Source organism: Balaenoptera ricei, chromosome 6, assembly GCF_028023285.1.
Source record: "Balaenoptera ricei isolate mBalRic1 chromosome 6, mBalRic1.hap2, whole genome shotgun sequence".
NCBI classification, from domain to species: Eukaryota; Metazoa; Chordata; class Mammalia; order Artiodactyla; family Balaenopteridae; genus Balaenoptera; species Balaenoptera ricei.
Window position 1 is genome coordinate 39,548,578 of NC_082644.1, and position 19,865 is coordinate 39,568,442.

The 19,865-nt window shown below is 38.1% G+C and overlaps 1 protein-coding gene across 5 annotated transcripts in view; it reads right to left on the minus strand.

Moving 5' to 3' along the window:
- NTRK2 (neurotrophic receptor tyrosine kinase 2) overlaps positions 1–19,865 on the minus strand; it is a 369,930-nt gene that overhangs the window by 281,690 nt on the left and 68,375 nt on the right. For all 5 annotated transcript variants that reach the window (XM_059924515.1, XM_059924514.1, XM_059924516.1 and 2 more), the window contains exons 9-11: positions 17,036–17,071; positions 14,226–14,326; positions 3,645–3,744 (exon numbers count right to left, since the gene is read on the minus strand). In XM_059924515.1, the coding sequence (XP_059780498.1) occupies positions 3,645–3,744; positions 14,226–14,326; positions 17,036–17,071 (237 nt within the window). The remainder of the gene's footprint in view (positions 1–3,644; positions 3,745–14,225; positions 14,327–17,035; positions 17,072–19,865) is intronic.

Consider the following 19,865-nt stretch of genomic DNA (forward strand, 5'->3'; position numbering starts at 1 on the left):
TAAATAAATAAATAAACAAACCCAAAGTTAAAAAAAAAAAAAAAAAAAAACCCTATGAAGCTTACAGTCACATAGACCCATCTCCAAAGAACATAGCACAGCTCACTGTTGTATTCTAAGATCTAGGTTTAACTCCCTGATTTGGAATTTAGGGATCACCTTCCCATGGAAAGCAATGCCCTCAATGATGTTTGGGTTCTAGGGTTGATCCATAAATCTTGAGTTGCCCTGCACGCAGCTGCAGTGTGATTTTAAGAGATTTCTGGTTTGTGTTACCCTGGGAATCAGTTGAATCAATAGTATTAAACTGTAATTTATAATCCCAATGCTGCTACCATGGATTGAAACAGTGGAGGCTGAAGTGTGCAACGCTGGGGATGCAAAAAGCTGGAAACACCTATGAGTGGGCTGGCTGCCGTCCCTCAGTCTCAATCTGTCCCCCGGACAAGGGAATATGCATGGCGGTAGAATCTCCCCAAAGGTGCTTAGGAGGGCAAGAATTACATTTGGAATAGCTCATTTGCACGTCAGCCATTGGCCTCTTACACAGAACCAAGGCACTGGTTCTGGCCAAGACTATGCACATTTCATACCGTTGTTACTCAGAAATCACAAGTGACATGTTTTCTGGTTATTTCAGGAAGTATAATAGTGTTTTTACACATTCTCCCCTTTTTAAGGTGTATGTTTTTTCAACAGCTCTAATAGCATTTAAAGTACATTAAGTTACATTAATTTGTTGATTGAAGCATAGTAGATATTTCAAGTGTACAGCAAAGTGATTCAGTTTTACATCTATATATGTGTGTGTGTGTATATATATACACACACAAGAATATATATATATATATATATATATATATATATATATATATATATATATATATCTTTTTCAGATTCTTTTCCATTATAGGTTATTACAAGATACTGAATATAGTCCCCTATGCTACACAAGAGGTCCTTTTAACTTACATTGTTAAACACCACTTTTTAGGCAGTTTCATTGCATGAGCCTCATCTTCTCTTCTAGATCCCCCAAGTTACAACTCAGCATTTGACCAGTAAAACAAGAACCTCAACTCAGGCCCATTTTGTCCAAACCATGGCACAGTTAGACGTGTAGCTAAAAATAGAGAAAAAAAGCTACTCTAAACAAGAACCTGAGTCTCTGAGACAAAATTTTAAAAACAATTTTATTTCTGTCTAAAAATAAGGGAGTAAAACATATGCTCTAGTAGTTACTGCCTGAAGAAAGCCATTTACTGGATCTGTGACAAGGTTAAGTAAAACCTTTCTTACCAATCATTAACGATACCCTTAGGTTATACCCGGAAAATGTAGGTGCTTCAGCAGTGGTCACCCCAAATTATCCAAATAAAATACTTTGTCAGTCTTAGTGACAGAGTCAGTATATGAAATACAATCTTCTCTGAAACAAAACGTCTGCCTTTTCTTCTCCTCCATCACTGCACTACAGAGAGTGAGTTCACATTTACAGATCATTCTTCTGTTGTTTTCTTAACACAAAGTGGGGGTGGGGAGTGACTCCCAAATATTGCTCCTAGGGTTCCCAAAGCCTTTCTGAGCTCCCAGTAGGACCTGAACATACCCTTTCTCTGAAGAGCCACAAGACAAAAGTTTCCAAGTCAACCCTCAAGACAGGAAAGTGACAGAGCTAGAATCTGGCTCTGTCCAGTAAACACCCTGCTTGGGGACATCCAGCCCAAGTGCCTCTAAGGAAAGAAAGTATCTGATGAGGATGAGGAGAACAAAATCCCATGGGAGGTGGCTAGCACACAGAGAGGAGCAGCCTACGCCAGACCTGGGCACCAGCCGAACACGGGGACCCAGAAAGGTCTTCGAAGCCATGGGTGGGTTTGGTTTGCAGTGCCTCTCCCACATCTTGTCACGCTTGGAAAGAGACCTGGGAACCCATGTTTATCCCACAGAAAGGTGATTCTCTGAGAATGCTTGGGAAAAAGCAGCATCCCTTGGAAACCATCAGAAATGCCCATTTCCAGGCCCACCACAGACCTATTAAATCAGAAACTCTCAGGGTAGCCCAGAAATCTGTGTTTTCACAAGCTCTCTAGGAGTTTCTGAGGCAAAGTCAAGTTTGCAAACCGCCACCATAGGATTAATTAAAATCACTATAGTACAGTCCCTCTCCCAAACCTTATTCATAATTGGAGAATGAGAGGTCTTTCCTCCTTCAAAAGAAATGTCAAGGATCAACAGGCCAAAGGGGGAGTCAGGAGGAGGTTTAGGTGTTTTTTTAAGGCCTAATTTACCACTGCTCCTCCTCATTCATTTCAGGTTTGGGAATCTTGGTCATGGGCACCAACAAAGGCTGAGGAAAAAGCATCAGAAATGGATCTGGGCTTCCCTGGTGGCGCAGTGGTTGAGAGTCTGCCTGCCAATGCAGGGGACATGGGTTCGAGCCCTGGTCTGGGAGGATCCCACATGCCGCGGAGCAACTAGCCCCGTGAGCCACGGCTGCTGAGCCTGTGCGTCTGGAGCCTGTGCTCTGCAATAAGAGAGGCCGCGATAGTGAGAGGCCCGTGCACCGCGATGAAGAGTGGCCCCCACTTGCCGCAACTAGAGAAAGCCCTTGCGCAGAGACAAGGACCCAACACAGTCAAAAATAAATAAATTAATTAATTAATTAAAAAAAAAAAAGAAATGGATCTGATTCACCCCAGAGCCCGGCATACATTGGACAACTTATTGCTACTTAAACATCACTTTCAAGTAAGCAAATGACATTAATAGTAATTGTAATGAACCATACAGATCAAGAAAGCCCACCTGACTGTCTCCCCAACACAATTAAGAAAGACACCACTAAACCTTCCTCACAGATTTCCCAAGCGAGTGGCTATTTGTAAGAGACCACGCAGAATTCAACGATAACATATGAGTCAATACATACGCTTAAATTTCAGAGCAAATGCTTTTTAAACACTGAAACTCTTGGCTACTTATATCACAAGAACATTTAAATATGTTTCCCCCATCCCCCAAAATGAATTTTCAATCCTCTAAAAGAGACCAATGGTCTATTGCGGGGCAACAGAGACCCTAATTTTTAATCGAGCACTAGGAACTTTTCCACTAAAATAAGAAGCCACTCATTCACAAAGCATCAATGTACCTCCAATGGCTGTTCTTATTTTGCTTCCCAACACTTTAAATTTCAAAAGGTGAGAATCTGAAAAAGCAGCAGCAACACAAAAAGCACACCATGGAAATTCTAGAAGTCAAATGTACAACAGAAAGGACCTTTCTACACAAAATACATGCGTCCATAACTAGCCTACTGCCACCCAGCCTGGCCTGCCTTTCTGAAACAAAAGTAAAACTCGGGTACTATTTTTTTATACCATTATTAGGCACTTAAAACTCAAGAAACCAGTTCTGTGTCTTCTGGGACAGCTGTCCTCATTGGAAAGTGAGTAGTGTTGAATAATCAACATGATTTTGTTCTGTCTTGATTTGTAGTATCATAGCCTTATTGCTATTTTTTCAGCCTTCACCCCTAGTCATCGTAAATCTAGCTGCTTCCTTCTTTAGTGGTAATTAGCATTAGTCACAAGCCAAAAATGATTCCACATAAGAAGTAAAATAAACACAACCCTTCTTACCTTTCATGCCAAACTTGGAGTGTCTTGCCAACTTCAGCAGAAACAGCATTACCAGCAGACAAAATCCTACTACAGATGCAATTACCACCACAGCATAGACCTAGAGAAAGGAAGGGAGGGCAGTTATGATCTTGATAATTAGTTTCTTATATCCAGGTGATGCTGATTTTGATGGAGATGTTTAATATTTATTGAATACTTACTACCTGCTTTCCTAAGAACTTTATGGATATCAATTAATCTTTAACAACCCTAGGAAGATTTATGCAGGTCCTATTATTATCCCTACTCTACAAATGAGAAAAGGTAAGTTAAAGCTTATAAAAATAGGGATCCAATTGATATTATACAGATTAACATATACTAATACATCCTATCTTATTATATAATATATAGATAATAGGTATTTTATCTCTCCCCATCTATCTATCTACCTATGTACCTACCTACCTACCTATCTGGAGAGAGAAGTGAGAGAGAGAGTATATAAAACATGAATGACAAAACACTAATAATTTTTGAAGCTGCTGAAAGATACAAGGGGGTTCATCTCATGATTTTCTCTACCACTGTACATGTTTGAAAACCGTCCATGATAAAAAAAATTTTTTTAAGTTGGCTATTGTTGCTCTTAGAAGTCAGGGTGCCCTAGAGCAGTGAGTAGGTCTGGAAGGGAGCAGGAAGGCACTTGTGGGTGAGCGCAGCCTGTGAAAGCTCATGAGGTTGTAGACTTATGACATGTGAATTTTTCTGTATGTATGAGAAAGATCAATACAAAGTTGTTTTTTTAACTTAAAGGTGTAGCTGCAAGTTGTGAATCATACAAGTAGAGAGAGTAGATGCAGATCGTTGTGAATCCTGTCACAGCCCCAAGCTGGGGATCACAGAGGCACAAGTGCATAATGCTAAGTACACACTAACAATTTAGAAACAGTGATCGACACAGGACTATGTATCATCTTCCATTTTTGCTGTTTACCCCAAAGTCCCACTTCCAAAATAAATTTGTTTCTATAAACCAGGAGTTGGCAAACTTTTCCTGTAAAGGGTCATATAGTAAATATTTTAGGCTCTGGGGGCCTACAGTCTGTGTTGCAACTAGTCAACTCCCCTGCTGTAGTGTGAAAACAGCCACAGACAATATGCAAACAAATGGGCGTGTCTGTATTCCAATAAAACTCTATTTACCACAACAGATGGATAGCTGGATTTGGATATAGTTTGCCTAAACTGTCCTAGATGTCCATACTGACTTAAATGTCTAAGTTTCATTTAATCCACGTAACAGTCCATACGACATATTATTATTGTCCTCATCTGTGGTAATCATTAGTGTTGTTTCCCAAACATTTCTGTTTTCCTCTATGTTTCTCTTTGTAGGATTCACTTCCTGGTTCCTTGTGGTGAGATGGGTTCACGTGACTAGTTCTGGCCAATGAGTTGAGACTTGTATCACTGCCAGGAGGAGGATTTCACTGCTTACTGCAAGATCTTAGACTAAAGCAGTGGTTCTCAACCAAGGATAATGTTGCACCCAGGGGACATTTGGCAATTTGGAGTTGTCACAACTGGGAGAAAGGTGCTAATAGCATCTAGTGGGTTGACGCCAGGGATTCTGCTAAACATCCTGCAGTGCCCAGGACAGCCCCCCACAAAAAAATTATTCATCAATAATAATAGTGCCAAGGGTAGTGCTCTCTTTCTCTGTGCCATAATAAATGCTAACTTTTCAAAAGGCGTCTGCTTTGTCAGCCTCATCTTGGAATGAGGATGAGGCTGATAGAGCTCCCAGCCAATACACGTAATGAAGCAAGAAATAAACGTTTGTTGTTTTAAGCCACTGAAATTTGGGGGTTTTTGTTACTGCAGCAGCATAGCTTATCCTGACTGATATACCCAGCTTATAGTGAGAGGCAGTGTCAAGTGGAGATTAAGAATATGGATTGTTCCTGAGTTTGAAATTTAGATTTACCACTTATTAACTACATGGTTTCCAAATTACTTAACCTCTCAGCATCTCATAATCTTCATGTATAAAATAGAAAATATAATAACGTTACCTTGCAGGTTGTTATAAATCCTCAATTAGTCAATGCAGATAATGGTCTTGACACAGTGCTTACTATAATAAGTAATTAATTATGTTGGCTATGATGATGATGATAAAACTGAGATTTATAAAATAAATAAATAAATAAGCAGCCCAAGATCATACCTCTCAAACTTGGGATTGGAATCAAAGTCTGCCCAAGTATAAAATCTGTGATTTATGTGTGATTTACCCACTACATTGCCTCTCCAAAGCATGTGGCTGAGAGTGAAGGCAGGATAATGAAAACATATGGCTAATCCCTCCACAGCACCTTCAGATGGGGTCAGATGGGGACAGCATTAAATAAGCTACAAAGCACAGAAAAGAACACATGCCAAACAGTTGGCTAGGATGGAGCAAAGGTGTAATCATTCTCTCCTCTGGTGCTTCAGCTGTGAGTGGCTGTCCCACAGAATGCTTCTGCAGATGTCTGAGTACAAACTTAACTCTGTCTCTGTGGCCTATATATAAATAGAATGGTAGTGATTCCTAAAAGGCTAGTTATAAATCAACTTGTTCTAACCAAGATCATTTCCCTCAAACTTACCTAATGATTTCAGATGTTTATTTCTCAATCTTTATTTCTAACTAACATTTGCATGGGAAAGAGATCATAATATTTTAGCTATAAGTTTCTCTACCCTATTATTAAATCCCAAAATTCTACAGATGAAAGAAGAATTCATTAATAAACAAGTTCGAATACTATTTTATAGATAAGGATCCTGGGACAGAGAGACATTTGGAGGACTTGCCCTGAGTCCCAGGATCACTCTGCAGAACCACAGTACAGTCTTAACCACTTTGGAAAGTACTCAACTGGCATTCCAGAGATCTATGTCGTAATGAACCCAGGATACCTTGCCTTTACCAGCTGTGAGACCTCACATGTGCTTCACTTCTCCCAGCCTCTGTTTCCTCATTTGTACATGGGGATAATAATACCTGCCCTGCATTATCTATTTCATTAAAGAATATTTAAGTCCTCTTAGAAAATGGAAAGGTGTTCTTCTCCAGAAAAGCAGCTAAAGATCTGCTAACAAATATTTAAACCTATTGAAGCAGTTCTAAATGTGAAGAATCCTTTAATAAACAAAGACTCCTGTGACAATGAGAATAATAATTTCCTCAAAAACAAATTATTTGATAAATACAGAATTTCATGTACTCTGTGCATGTGTGTTGGGGTGGGGGTGGTCTTCACATGGGAGAAAAGCGGGAGTGAGTTTGTTTGTTTGTTTGTTTGGTTGTTTGGTTAGTTGTTTTTTATCTGAGGCTACCTCTCAGCATAGAACAAAGAGCTGCTCTCCTCTGAAAATCCAGCAGGGTTCATGAGGAGCATCTGTTAGACCAGAAAGGTGAATGCTTAAGGCTGTCTTGCAAATGCTCTGAAAACACCTTTGAATTTTGTATCAGCTCCCTGACTCTGAAACTCTTTCTCTAATCTAATGATCTTCCCTGTGATCAGGGACTGTTATGTATCAAATATTTGATCCACACATAATTTTAAAATTTTCTTTAAATTCTACAAAACATTGCCTTGCATGTCTCATGCAGATTTCTAAGGGCCACAGGTGGAGTCAAAACATACAGACTTTCAATGAAGATTATTTTCACTGATCTTGCCTTCCAATGACCCTCCTATAGGTAGTTCAAACATCGAGATATGCCAATTGGGGGCTTAAATTTATCATTTGGATCCAAAAGAGAAAACTGAAGTTGGTATATAATTTTTAGTAATTGGAATACATACACATCTGTGGGCTTAACACATGTTCCTTGGATTCCTTACATATGCAAACAACATTCTCAAACCAAGAAACATTAAGTGGTTTGGTATGAGAGTAAAAACTGAAATGAATGCATAAGGCAGGAATTAGAAAACATTCTTCAGTTGATTTAACACAGCAGTTTTCCTTGTTATTTCAATGCAATGCACATAGTCATCTGTGGAAATGTGTGTGTGTGTGTGTGTGTGTGTGTGTGTGTGTGTGTGTGTGTGTGGTGTGTCTCCAAATACTGGATGTGCATATTTTGAGTTGCAGTTAAGTTGTATCTATTTATGAGCCTCCTGGTCCCACTTCATGGCCCTGGTTTAAATATCCATCACATCTCTTTATCATTGCACCAGACACCTAAATCATCATCACCCCACTTCTAATCCCTCTCTTCTGCAACCCATTCTATAGTGTTCATCATTAGTCTAATCACCTCCTAGGTGCCAGGCACTATTCTAAGGACTAGGGATACAGCCATGAAAAACACTGACCGGGTTGCCTATACTAAGAATCTTACTAAAGAATCAGGGAAGGGAAAAAGATATTAAACATGTAAACAAATAAATAATCAAGGTAATTACACACAATAATAACTGCTCAGAAGAAAATGAAACAGGGTAATGGCTGCTGCTGGCCACTCTAGCTAAAGCTATGTGATGACCATTGGGAAGTGCATACCTTCTAGAGAGAACGGTAAATGTGAAGGCTGTGAGACAAGAGTAAGCCTGGAGCATGCAAGAGAGTATTTTAAAAAGATAGTTGGTAAACAGTGAAGAGAGTATGGAGATGAAGTCAGAGAGACAGACAAGGTCAAGATATGTAGGGCCCTGTTAACCACCATGAGGAGTTGGTTTCTATAACAAAAGTTTTATTACAATGCATTGGGAAGACTCTGAGAATGATAATAAAAGAGTGATCACTCAAGGGAGAAGGCTCAAGGGTAGTGTAAGAAGATCCTAAACTCATCTCCTACCATGGACACAGCAAATCTTTCAACTAAAGATGAAATAATTCCCTCAGAAAGGGACCGGAAAACTACATGAACAAAGCCTCCACTTGTGCCATCACAAGTATAAAACGTGGGAATAGGGAGTAAAAAAGATAAAGCTTTGGAATGTGTTCAAATTTAAATTGTTACCAACTTAAAATAGGCTACTACTTACATAGAATGTTATATGTGAACCTCATAATAACCACAAAGGAAAAACTTATAGTAAATACAGGAAAAAAATGATAAGGGAATCTAAACATAACACTAAAGGAAACCACCAAAACACAAGGTAAGAGAGAAAGAGAATAAGAAAGGAACTACAAAGACAGCCATAAAACAACTAACAAAATGACAGCAATACATACTGGTCAATAATTACTTTAAATGTAAATGGACTAAATTCACCAATTAAAAGAGCAACTGAAGGGATAAAAAAGCATGGTCTATCTATATGTTGCCTACAACATACTCACTTCAGAAGAAAGAATACACAAAGACTGAAAATGAAGAGATGGAAAAAGATATTCCAGGCAAATGGAAATAAAAAGAAAGCTGAAATAATAGACAAAACAAACACAGTAATAAAAGACAAAGGGCATTACATAATGATAAAGGGGTCAATCCAGCAAGAAGATATAACATTTACAAATGTATATGAACCCAACACAGGAGCACCAAGATACATAGAGCAAATATTAATGTACTTAAAGGGAGAAATTGAGAGTAATGCAATAATAGTAGGGGACTTTAACACCCTACTTACACCAATGGATAGATTATCCAAACAGAAAATTAATAAGGAAAGATCAGACTTTGACACATACCAGATGACCTTACTAGACATACACAGAACATTCCATCCAAAAGCAGTAGATATACATTCTTCTCAAGTGCACATGGAAGATTCTCCAAGATAGATCACATGTTAGGTCACTAAACAAGTCTTAATAAATGCAAGAGGATTAAAATCATATCAAGCATCTTCTCCACTGACAATTGCATGAAACTGGAAATCAATCACAAGAAAAAAATGGGAAAAACTACAAAAACGTGAAGATTAAGCAACATACTACTAAACAACCAATGGGTCTTTGAAGAAATAAAAGGAGAAATTTTAAAAAATACATAGCAACGAATAAAAACAGAAATACAACATACCAAAATCTTTGGAATGCAGCAAAAGTGGTTACAAGAGGGAAGTTCATAGCAATACAGGCCAACTTCAAGACACTAGAAAAATCCCAAATAAGCAGTCTAACTTTACACCTAAAGGAACTAGAAAAAGAATAACAAATGAAGCCCATTATTAGTAGAAGGAAGGAAATAATAAAAATCAGAGCAGAAAAAAGTAAAGACTGAAAAACAGAAAAGATCAATAAAACTAAGAGCTGGTTCTTTAAAAAAAATAAACAAAATCAATAGAATTTTAGCTAGACTAATAAAAAAGAGAGGTGACTCATATATAAAATCAGAAATGAAAGAGAAATAACAATGACACCATAGAAAAACAAAGGATCATAAGAGATTATTAAAAACAATTATTTGCCAAAATATTGGACAACCTAGAACAAATGGATAAACTCCTAGAAACACAATTTTCCAAGACTGAATTATGAAGAAAAAGAAAATCTGTATAGACAAATTACTAGTAAGGGAATTGAAACGGCAATCAAAATTCTCTCAACAAACAAAAGCCCAGGACAAGAGGGCTTCAATGGCAAATTCTACAAAACATTCCAAGAATACTTAAGACCTATCCTTCTCAAATCCTTCCAGAAAATTGAAGAGGAAGGAAGCCTTCCAAACACATTCTACAAAGCTAGCATTTTCCTGATACCAAAACAAGACAAGGACACCACAAAAAAAGAGAGAATTACCGGCCAATATTCTTGATGAACACAGATGCAAAAATCCTCAACGAATATTAGCAAAACATATCCAATAATGCATTAAAAGGATCATACACCACAATGAAATATAATTTATTCCAGGGATTCAAGGATGGTTCAATATCTGCAAATCAATCAATGTGATATATAACATTAACAAGATGAAGGGTAAACCATCACATGATCATCTCAATAAATGAAGAAAAAAGCACCTGACAAAATTCAACATCCACTTATGATAACAACTCAACAAAGTGCGTACAGAGGGAACATACTTCAACATAATAAAGACCATATATGACAAACCCACAGCTAACATCATACTCAGTGGTGAAAAGCAGAAAGCTTTTCCTCTAAGATCAGGAACAAGACAAGGATGCCCACTCTTGCCACTTTCATTCAACATAGGGTTGGAAGTCCTAGTCACAGAAATTAGGCAAGAAAAAGAAATAAAAGGCATCCAAATCAGAAAGGAGGAAGTAAAACTGTCATGATTTTCAGATGACATGATAAAATGTACGGCATTTCTATACACTAATAATGATCTATCAGAAAGAGAAATTAAGAAAATAATCCCATTTACAATTGCACCAAAAGAATAAAATACCTAGGAATAAATTTAACCAAAAGTGAAAGACCAACACACTGAAAACTATAAGACCCTGACGAAAGAAATTGAAAAAGACACAAATAAGTGGAAAGATATTCCATATTCATGAACTGGAAGAATTAATATTGTTAAAATGTCCATAGTACCCAAAGTAATCTACAGATTCAGTGTAATCCCTATCAAAATTCCAATGGCATATCTCATAGACCTAGGACAAATAATCCTAAAATCTGAATAGTGCCACTAAAGAACCCAAATAGCCAAAACTATTATGAGAAAGAAGAACAAAGCTGGAGGTATCTCACTCCCTGATTTCAAACTGTACTACAAAACTATAGTAATCAAAACAATATAGTACTGGCACAAAAACAGACACAGATCAAGAGAACAGCAGCGAGAACCCAGAAATAAACCCATACATATATGGACAGTTAATTTACAACAAGGGAGCAAAGAACATACAGTGGAAAAAGGATAGTCTCTTCAATAAATGGTGCAGGGAAAACTGGACAGCCACATGCAAAAGAATGAAACTAGACCACTATCTCATGCCACACACAAAAATTAACTCAAAATGGATTAAAGATTTGAATGTAAGACCTGAAACCATAAAATTCTTAGAGGAAAACATAAGCAGTAACCTCATTGACATTAGTTTTAACAATGTTTTTGTGGATCTGAATCCAAAGGAAAAGGAAGCAAAAGCAAAAATAAACGAATGGTACTACATCAAACTAAAAAGCTTCTGCACAGTGAAGGAAACCATTATCAAAATAAAAATTCAACCTCCTGAGTGGAAGAAGATATTTGCAAATCACATATCTGATAAGGGGTTAATATCCAAAATATATAAAGAACTCATACAACTCAACAATAGAAAAACAAAGAACCAGATTAAAAATGTGCAGGAGATCTGAATAGACATTTTTTCCAAAGACATACAGATGGCCAATAAGCACATGAAAAGATGTTCAACATCACTAATTATTAGGGAAATGCAAATCAGAACCGCAATGAGATATCACCTCACACCTGTTAGTATGGCTATTATTGAAAAGCAAGAAACAACAAATGTTGTCAAGGATGCTGAGAAAAGGGAATCCTCATACACTGTTGGTGCGGCTGTAAATTAGTGCAGCCACTATGTAAAACAGTATGGAGATTCCTGAAAAACTTAAAAATAGAACTACCATATGACCCAGCTATTCCACTTCTGGCTATTTATACAAGAACACGAAAACACTAATTCAAAAGGATATATGCACCTGTATGTTCAATGCAGCACTATTTACAATATCCAAGATGTAGTAACAACCTAAGTGTCCATCAATAGACAAATGGATAAAGAAGATTGGAATATTTCCAATGGAAATGGAATGGAATGGAATATTACTCAGCCATTAAAAACAATGATATCCTGCCATTTGTGACAACATGGATGGACCTTGAAGGTATTACGTTAACTGAAATAAGTCAGACAGAGAAAGACAAATACCATATGATTTCACTCATTTGTAGAATCAAAAAAAAAAAAAAACACAAAACAAGCAAACAAAGAAAACAAAACAGAAACAGACTCATAGATACAGAGATCAGATTAGTGGTTACCAGAGAGGAAGGCGGCTGGGGGTGGGCAAAATGGGTAAATGTGGTCAACTGTATGGTGACGGATAGTAACTAGACTTGTGGGGATGATCACTTTGTAGTGTATTCAGATGTTGAATCACAAGGTAGTACAGATGAAACTTATAAAATAAAAAACTTATTAACAAAAGTCACTCGGGCTGCTATATGGAGAAAGGCCAGAAGATCACAAGAGTGGGAAGGGGGACAGGGTAGGAGGCTTTGGCAGTCATCCAGGAACAAGCAATTGTGGCAAACTTTCTCGGCAAAGGGCCAGATGGTAAATATTTCCAGCACTGCAGGCCATACAGACTTTGCTACAACTACTCCACATGCCCCTGTACCACAAAAGTAGCCACAGATGATATGTAAATAGGCATGACTGTGTTCCAATAAAACTTTATTTATGGACCCTGACATGTGACTTTCATAAAATTTTCATTTGTCACAAAATGTCACCCTTCTTTTGATTTTTTTTTCAAACCACTTAAAAATGTAAAAACTATTCTTAGCCTGCAGACTGCCCCCAAACAGGCATAAGCCAGACTTGGCCCGAGGGCCATAGTTTGCCAGCCTCTGGGTTAGCCTGTGGCTGAGGCTGGGGAGGTGGGGAGATATGGATGGGTTGGTGGTTTACAAGGAGGCAGAACTCACGGGATGTTAGACTGGGCGCACAAGACAGGGAGGAAAAGAAAGGAATGGAGGAATCTGCTGGGTTTTGACCTGAGCAGCTGAGAGACCAGCCCCGCCACACAGTCCTGGGGAGATGCAGCTCTGCTGCTCACTCACGCCCCCTTCAATGCTCCTCCCTGCGCCATAAAGCTAACCACCTGGCACTGTGGTTCAAGACCTCATGGCCCTGCATCGGACCACCCTCCCTCATACGCCTTACCTTCCAAGCAAGAATGCTTCCAGACTGCAGGCTCAGGCTCACACACCCAAAATGCCCTGCCCTTCGTTTCCGCTATGTCCAAATCCCAGGCATTTCCACACAGGCCATGGAAAATGCCACCTGTCCCACAAAGACTCCTCTGGCTCTCCCAGCAGGAAGGAAAAGGGCGCCTGCCCCTCTCCTTCGCTCTCTCGCATTGCCTTGCTCAGCCTCTGTTTGTAATTTAGGTACTAATATTCACATCTCAGGCCTCTGACTTAAGTGTAAGCTCCAAAGGGACAGATATGTGTTTCATTCGTATGTTTATATCCCCCCACGGCCAGTCCCTTCCAGAACCTACTGGATTCCTTACGTTTGGTGGTCACTGAAATTTTTATTAAAATATTTACGGAGACAGGTGTGGAGACAGGAAGAACTCTACATGTCCCTGAATGAGAAAGTTGGTTTCTTGCTCTTCTAGTAATAATCTTTTAAAGGACAGATATTTAAAACAGGAATCACCAGCAGTAGGTCAGAAACTCTATGGTACATGTATCACTCTCTTAAACCTTTCCATTTGTTCCTCCACACTTCAACACTCTATTTATATCTGAACAATAAAAATGTTTTGTTGAAAGACTCGCACTGAAGCAGCTCCATTCCTCCAGCATTCAAGCATCCAAAATGCTCAGAACCATTCTACGAAACACCTAAGTATCCCACTCACCGAGAGATGTTCCCGACCGGTTTTGTCAGCAACATCTGTGGAAGGGATTTCATTACTTCTGTTCGTGGTGTCCCCAATGTCATTTGCCGCAGTCCCATAATCTTAAATTGGAGAAAGAGGAAAAAGAAGGAAGCATGAAGTTGTCATTAGGCTGCCAACAAACATGAGGCCACAGTACAACCCAGAATGAAGCAAGACAAATTACAAGATTCCAAACCACTGACAGTGTGGCTGGGGAGAAGCGTGACCCGCCGTTGGGTTAAATCCATTGCAGCATTAGGACTGTGCGATGCCAAAATTATATTCAACTCAGATCTTTACATCATTGTTTTGTTTGGTCAACTTCCAAGCCAGGTCTAGGATTTTTCTTTGCACATAATATATTCCTTTTTTTGATAAAGTATTTAATGAAAATACAAAAGAGAATCGATCATGTAAGAGTCAGATTTATAGACCTGGAAGGGTCTTTGGAAATCGAGTCTAACCACAAGTTTTACAGCTGCAGAATGAGAGCTAAGGGATGTTAAATGACTAGTCTAAAGTCAACTGGCAAGAAGGCAACAGAGTTTAGACGTGAACCAGACTTGAAATCAGCAGCTCTGATTTCCGAGGCAGAAGCACTCAAGGTAGAATGTGGAATCGGCACCAATAGGGAACTTCGGTCCACATCTGAACTTTTTTGAAGAGCTCTGAATTGCCAATATATCAGTTTCAGAATTAATGTATAGGGAACTTCACCAATACAACATTTAGAATTGTGAGGGTATGTTCTCAGTTCTCAAATGTAGTTGCTCTTCTGAATCAATTTTAGTCTACAGGGATCAGGATACAAGTAAATGATTTTTTTGTAGGCAAAGTTTTTATTAACAATATTACATATAAAAGTCATAAAAAGTTTTTGGTAAACTTATTGCAGACCACGTTGTTTATAAATTTTTGTATTTTTATTCTAAATAGGTATGGTGCCTTCAATTTCCATCCTGAACAAACAACCTCATTAAGTTAGCCCTAGCTAATCTTCCCTTGGTAGAATTATCAAGCTGGCCTCAGGACAACCAATTTAAATTATAATTTTATTAGCAGAGTGTTCCTTTGAATGTGAATGAAAATTAACAGAAAAAGCATATATTTTCTATCTGTAGCTGTTTTATTTTTAACTGCAAAACTACATTCTCACCATTTTCATTTTGGATATATTAGAACTTTTTAATATTTCAATCAAACAGTAGGAGATATCATTTATTTGCTTACTTTCCCTTTTCATATTATATCCAGCTACTCATGCAAAATTAAACCACTAAAGTATCTATAGTTTAATATCATGACATTGTAGCCCAAAGATCCAAAGTGTGATCTGGGACCAATGGGAAAGATGACATTTTTAGAGTCTTAAAAGTTATTGGAAAGGAGTCCAAAACATAATTTTAAAACTGAAAATCACAATTCAAACATATTTCTCTGTGACACAATTTGACATACTCTTTCTTTAAGCCATATCAAAACAAATAAAAATAAAAATACACAAATCATATGCACAAAATTATTCAAACCACAGCTTGGAGGAAAGATGGCTTACCATGCATAAAGCAGGTAAAGACAATGTAATTCCCTAGTTAAAATTAGCTCAAGTTAAATATACACACATATAATAATCATATAGAGAATTGTTTTATATTAAAATTATAAACTATATTTATATTAAAAATATAAATATACACATTTGTCAAGGTGTGTATATAAAATTAAAGAATAGATTTTATAGAATAAATATATAAATGTATCTTTTTAATCAATGTAAGTTTTAATCAATCTTAAATTTTAAGCCAAGTGTTTAAATTTAGCCTGCCACTTCCCCAAACGGAAGCCTCCTGGTCATGAAGGTGGTTTGAAAACTGTTAAAGATGGATTTTCATACCTAGTAAAACATCCCTGGAATTCAATTAAAATAGCAAAGTAAAGATAAGATATTTGGTAAGCTAATATAGTGAATCTTTTGGTTTCTCCCTTTCCACATTCCTGAGAGAACCCCATTTTATTCAAGGGGATCTAGCACATCCTCTGGGGAAGCTGATCGAAACTCCAGGGGTGGGTCTAGTTAGTCAAGGGTAATCCAGCCCTCTTATCAGTATTGGAGGCAAAAATGGACCATGACCCAACTGAGTCTTGAATCAGATACAAGGAGGGCTTGGTGGAGGTCTCTGGGAAAGTTCTCTTTCTTTTGGAACACTTTCAAAAGCTCTTCCCTTTCTCTCATCAATGTGAATGACTCATCTTAAAACCATAAGAGAAACCAGCCTTCAGTGAAGCCAGCACAATGGGCAGGAGAGTGCAGAGATAAAAAAAACTTGGATCCCTGATGACATGGTTGAGCTGCTTGTTTCACCAACCTTAAAACGTGCCCTGCCTCTGAGGCTCCTGTGTGTGAGCCAGCCTTCCTCAATTTGTAAGAAACATAATTTAGAATTGGGTTTACTGTCACAGCCAGAAACTGATACACCTCCCTTTTCTTGGTAGTCATGGCTTTTAAACAGGTAATTAGTTCCCAATTATGGAAACAAAATGTCTGTTACAGCGGAATGGATTTACTACTTCCAAGAACAAGCAGGAGAGAGCAAATGTTATTTACAGGCATTGTAAATATCAAGGGAAAACAGCCATCAATACTGAATGATTTTTGAAATATTATTTTGGCCTATGTCATGCTTGAAGTGTATATTTAACTGAGCTTAAAGTCCTTCTTTTAATTGTTTTATTTCATTTTAGACAAACATTTTGAAAAAAATACAAAATACAGACCACAGGATAGCTACCTTCATAAATTACATCAGGATAATTTGGGTTTGCACCTAAAAAGAAAACAAAACAAAGATATCTTGTTAAGTAAGCATTTGAAGTTAAAAAATTACTAACTTATACCCACTAAAATCGGCTAAATATACATTGAAGGTTTTCTAATTGAAGACTATTTTATAGGACAGGGGAATAAAATCTGAAATTCTAGGTTTGCTTCATGTTAACCTTGTTGCTCTCTCCAAGCCCACAACCTCCATCCCTCCTCCAAAAAAGGAAAGAGAAGGATAAACAGAATTTACAAATCACTTTAGCAAGAAAATATTCAACAATCAATGAATTATGACCATTTCCTTTTTTTTAAACTGTTTCTATTAAACACTTGGTCATTTTAATTGTAATTTTGGTATTTTTATTCCAGAAACAGATCATTTCTATACCACTTTTGTTATTCTCTGATGGTTTGGGGGTTACTTTCAAGCTATGTTTTGGCAGATCCATTTGTATTCACAAACACGTTATTAACCAGCCTGGATAATAATACCTAAAGCACAATTTTGCTCTCCACTTGGTCTTCAGGGACATTTCCATGACAGAATAAACCCCCTTTTTTTTTTTTACCCTAATACAGCATAGAAAAATAAATGTACTTTCTCTACTGAGATTATAAATAAATGTTATATCACAGAGAAATTCAAGAGTATATCACTTAAATTTTTTGGATGTGTCTTTAGTCTCCAAGATGGTCAGAATATTCATTTAAAAATATTCCTAAGAGAATTTGCAAAAAAAGAAAAATTTTTTAACTTTTTAAAATCACTGTCAAAAAGAACCGGTGACAAAAAAACATTTGATACTTACTCTTCACTCAGAACTAACTGGGTGTCTATATGAAAGCCTGCTTGCAATTAAAATTAAATTTTGATGTAATATTTAAGTGATTACAAAATGAATTTCCAAAGCCACTTTCTATGCTTTTAGTCTTTCCTTACCATGTGAAAAAGTAAAATTTGTAAACCATAAAGTTTACTTGGTTCTCATTTCATTTCTGAACCCTTAGCAGAAAAATACTTAAAATAAGTGAAACTTGAGCCAAGTTTCTGTTCATGTATTCCCCAGTGAAGAATCAAGGTTAGTCTAAATGAAGAGCCAAATAAAAGTAGTCCTAATGCTAAATTAGAATTTCAACACAGTTCAACTAGAAGAATATCTATTTTCGCAGGGGAAAAATTAAGTAGATTGTTGGGCACTTCGATTCAGGGATGCTACATACTGCCACGCAGTCCATGCTTTGTACAACGCTAGGGGGCACCATTAATGGCATCAACCATTCTATGTTAATGGAACCATCTGAAATTGTGCAGTGCACAACCTGTGCAGCCACTTCTGATGAATTCATGCTAAGTTATCGATTCCAGTCATTTTCAATTGTATTTTGAGTTTTATAACCTCAAACACCACTTCAAAGTAGCTTTGAGTTACAAAATGCCAATATACATTGTCAGAATTATTTGTAGCTGATATGACATTCCTGAGAAGGATCTTGAAAGCTGCCCTGCAGGTTGAGGGGTAATTCAGTGAATAAAGCAGGAGAATATCCCAGTAGCAGCCCTGGGAATATCATTTGCAGGACACCCACTCATCCCCTGAAGTCCTTTCTCTTTGCAAAGTCCCTGGACCTAATGGTGTCCCCTCAAGGTGAGGATTTTCCACCCCTGCTGAAGGAAAGGTTCTATAATCCCAAGAGAGCAAGTCATTCTTTGAACTGCTCAGTAATCCGTTACTTTAGAAGATCCCACTCAGATCCCCTTCTCACTGTGCCCTCAACCTACCATCTGAATCTGCAAGGCATCCGCCCAATAGAGTCTACTCTTCACTTCTAGACCTGACTCCAGGTCCCCGGGACCCAGAGTTCCCTCAACACAGGCCCCACACACACTTGCTGGGAATAGTCAGCCTCTCCCCTACCTTGGTCAACTCCAGGTGGCCTCACCATGAGTGTGAGCGCCCTCCCTCTGACTCAAGACCCCAAGGGTGGGGTGAGGACTGAGCGAGGACGGGTGGGCTGAGGTGTCCACACGCATACCCATCCCTTCTCATTATACCTCTCACCATGTAGCCAGAGGTACAGGGCAGGGGCCATGGCCGGGACCAGCTCTACCAAAACCACTATGTTCTGGCTTGGAACTCCAAGAGTCTGAGAATTTGATCTTCAAACCCAGGCTTCCAGGTCATTATAAACATACATTTGCCAAGGTAGGAGGATAGAACCTATTTAACAATTCCTTAACTGGATTTATGTTTTTTAAGTATTTGGATATAAGTATGTGGACCCTCATTTGTACTAGATTAACCAACCAACCAACCAAGATTGCCTGAGGCCAAGGAGTTTAAGTTTTAAAACTGGAATAGTTCCAAACAAATCCTTTCAATTTGTCCAGGATGAGGGCTTTCCCTGGACATAGGACTTGTAGTGCTAAAATTGGGACCAGTCAGTCACCCTGATTTATTCTCATGCTCTCAGCAACCCCACATGTAGTCACCACCTGATTCCATAAGAAAGTAAAAAGACTCAGAGGATTCAGAGCCAGATGTATCTAAACCACACACGTGAAAGGGCTTCAGTGAATATGACTGACATACAGGTGTATTCAGACTCATCGCAGAAAGGGAACACCCAAACACATTACTCACACAAAGCCCCAGGAAGATCGAAAATGTCGAATCAATTCAATTTAGCAAACGTCAGGTACAGAAAACTGGGATTTGGGGTGGGATCAAAAGGAAATCGGTTAGCTCAGAATCTGGAAAACAGGTCCTTTTCCAGACTTCCGATTCATATCAGTGCAT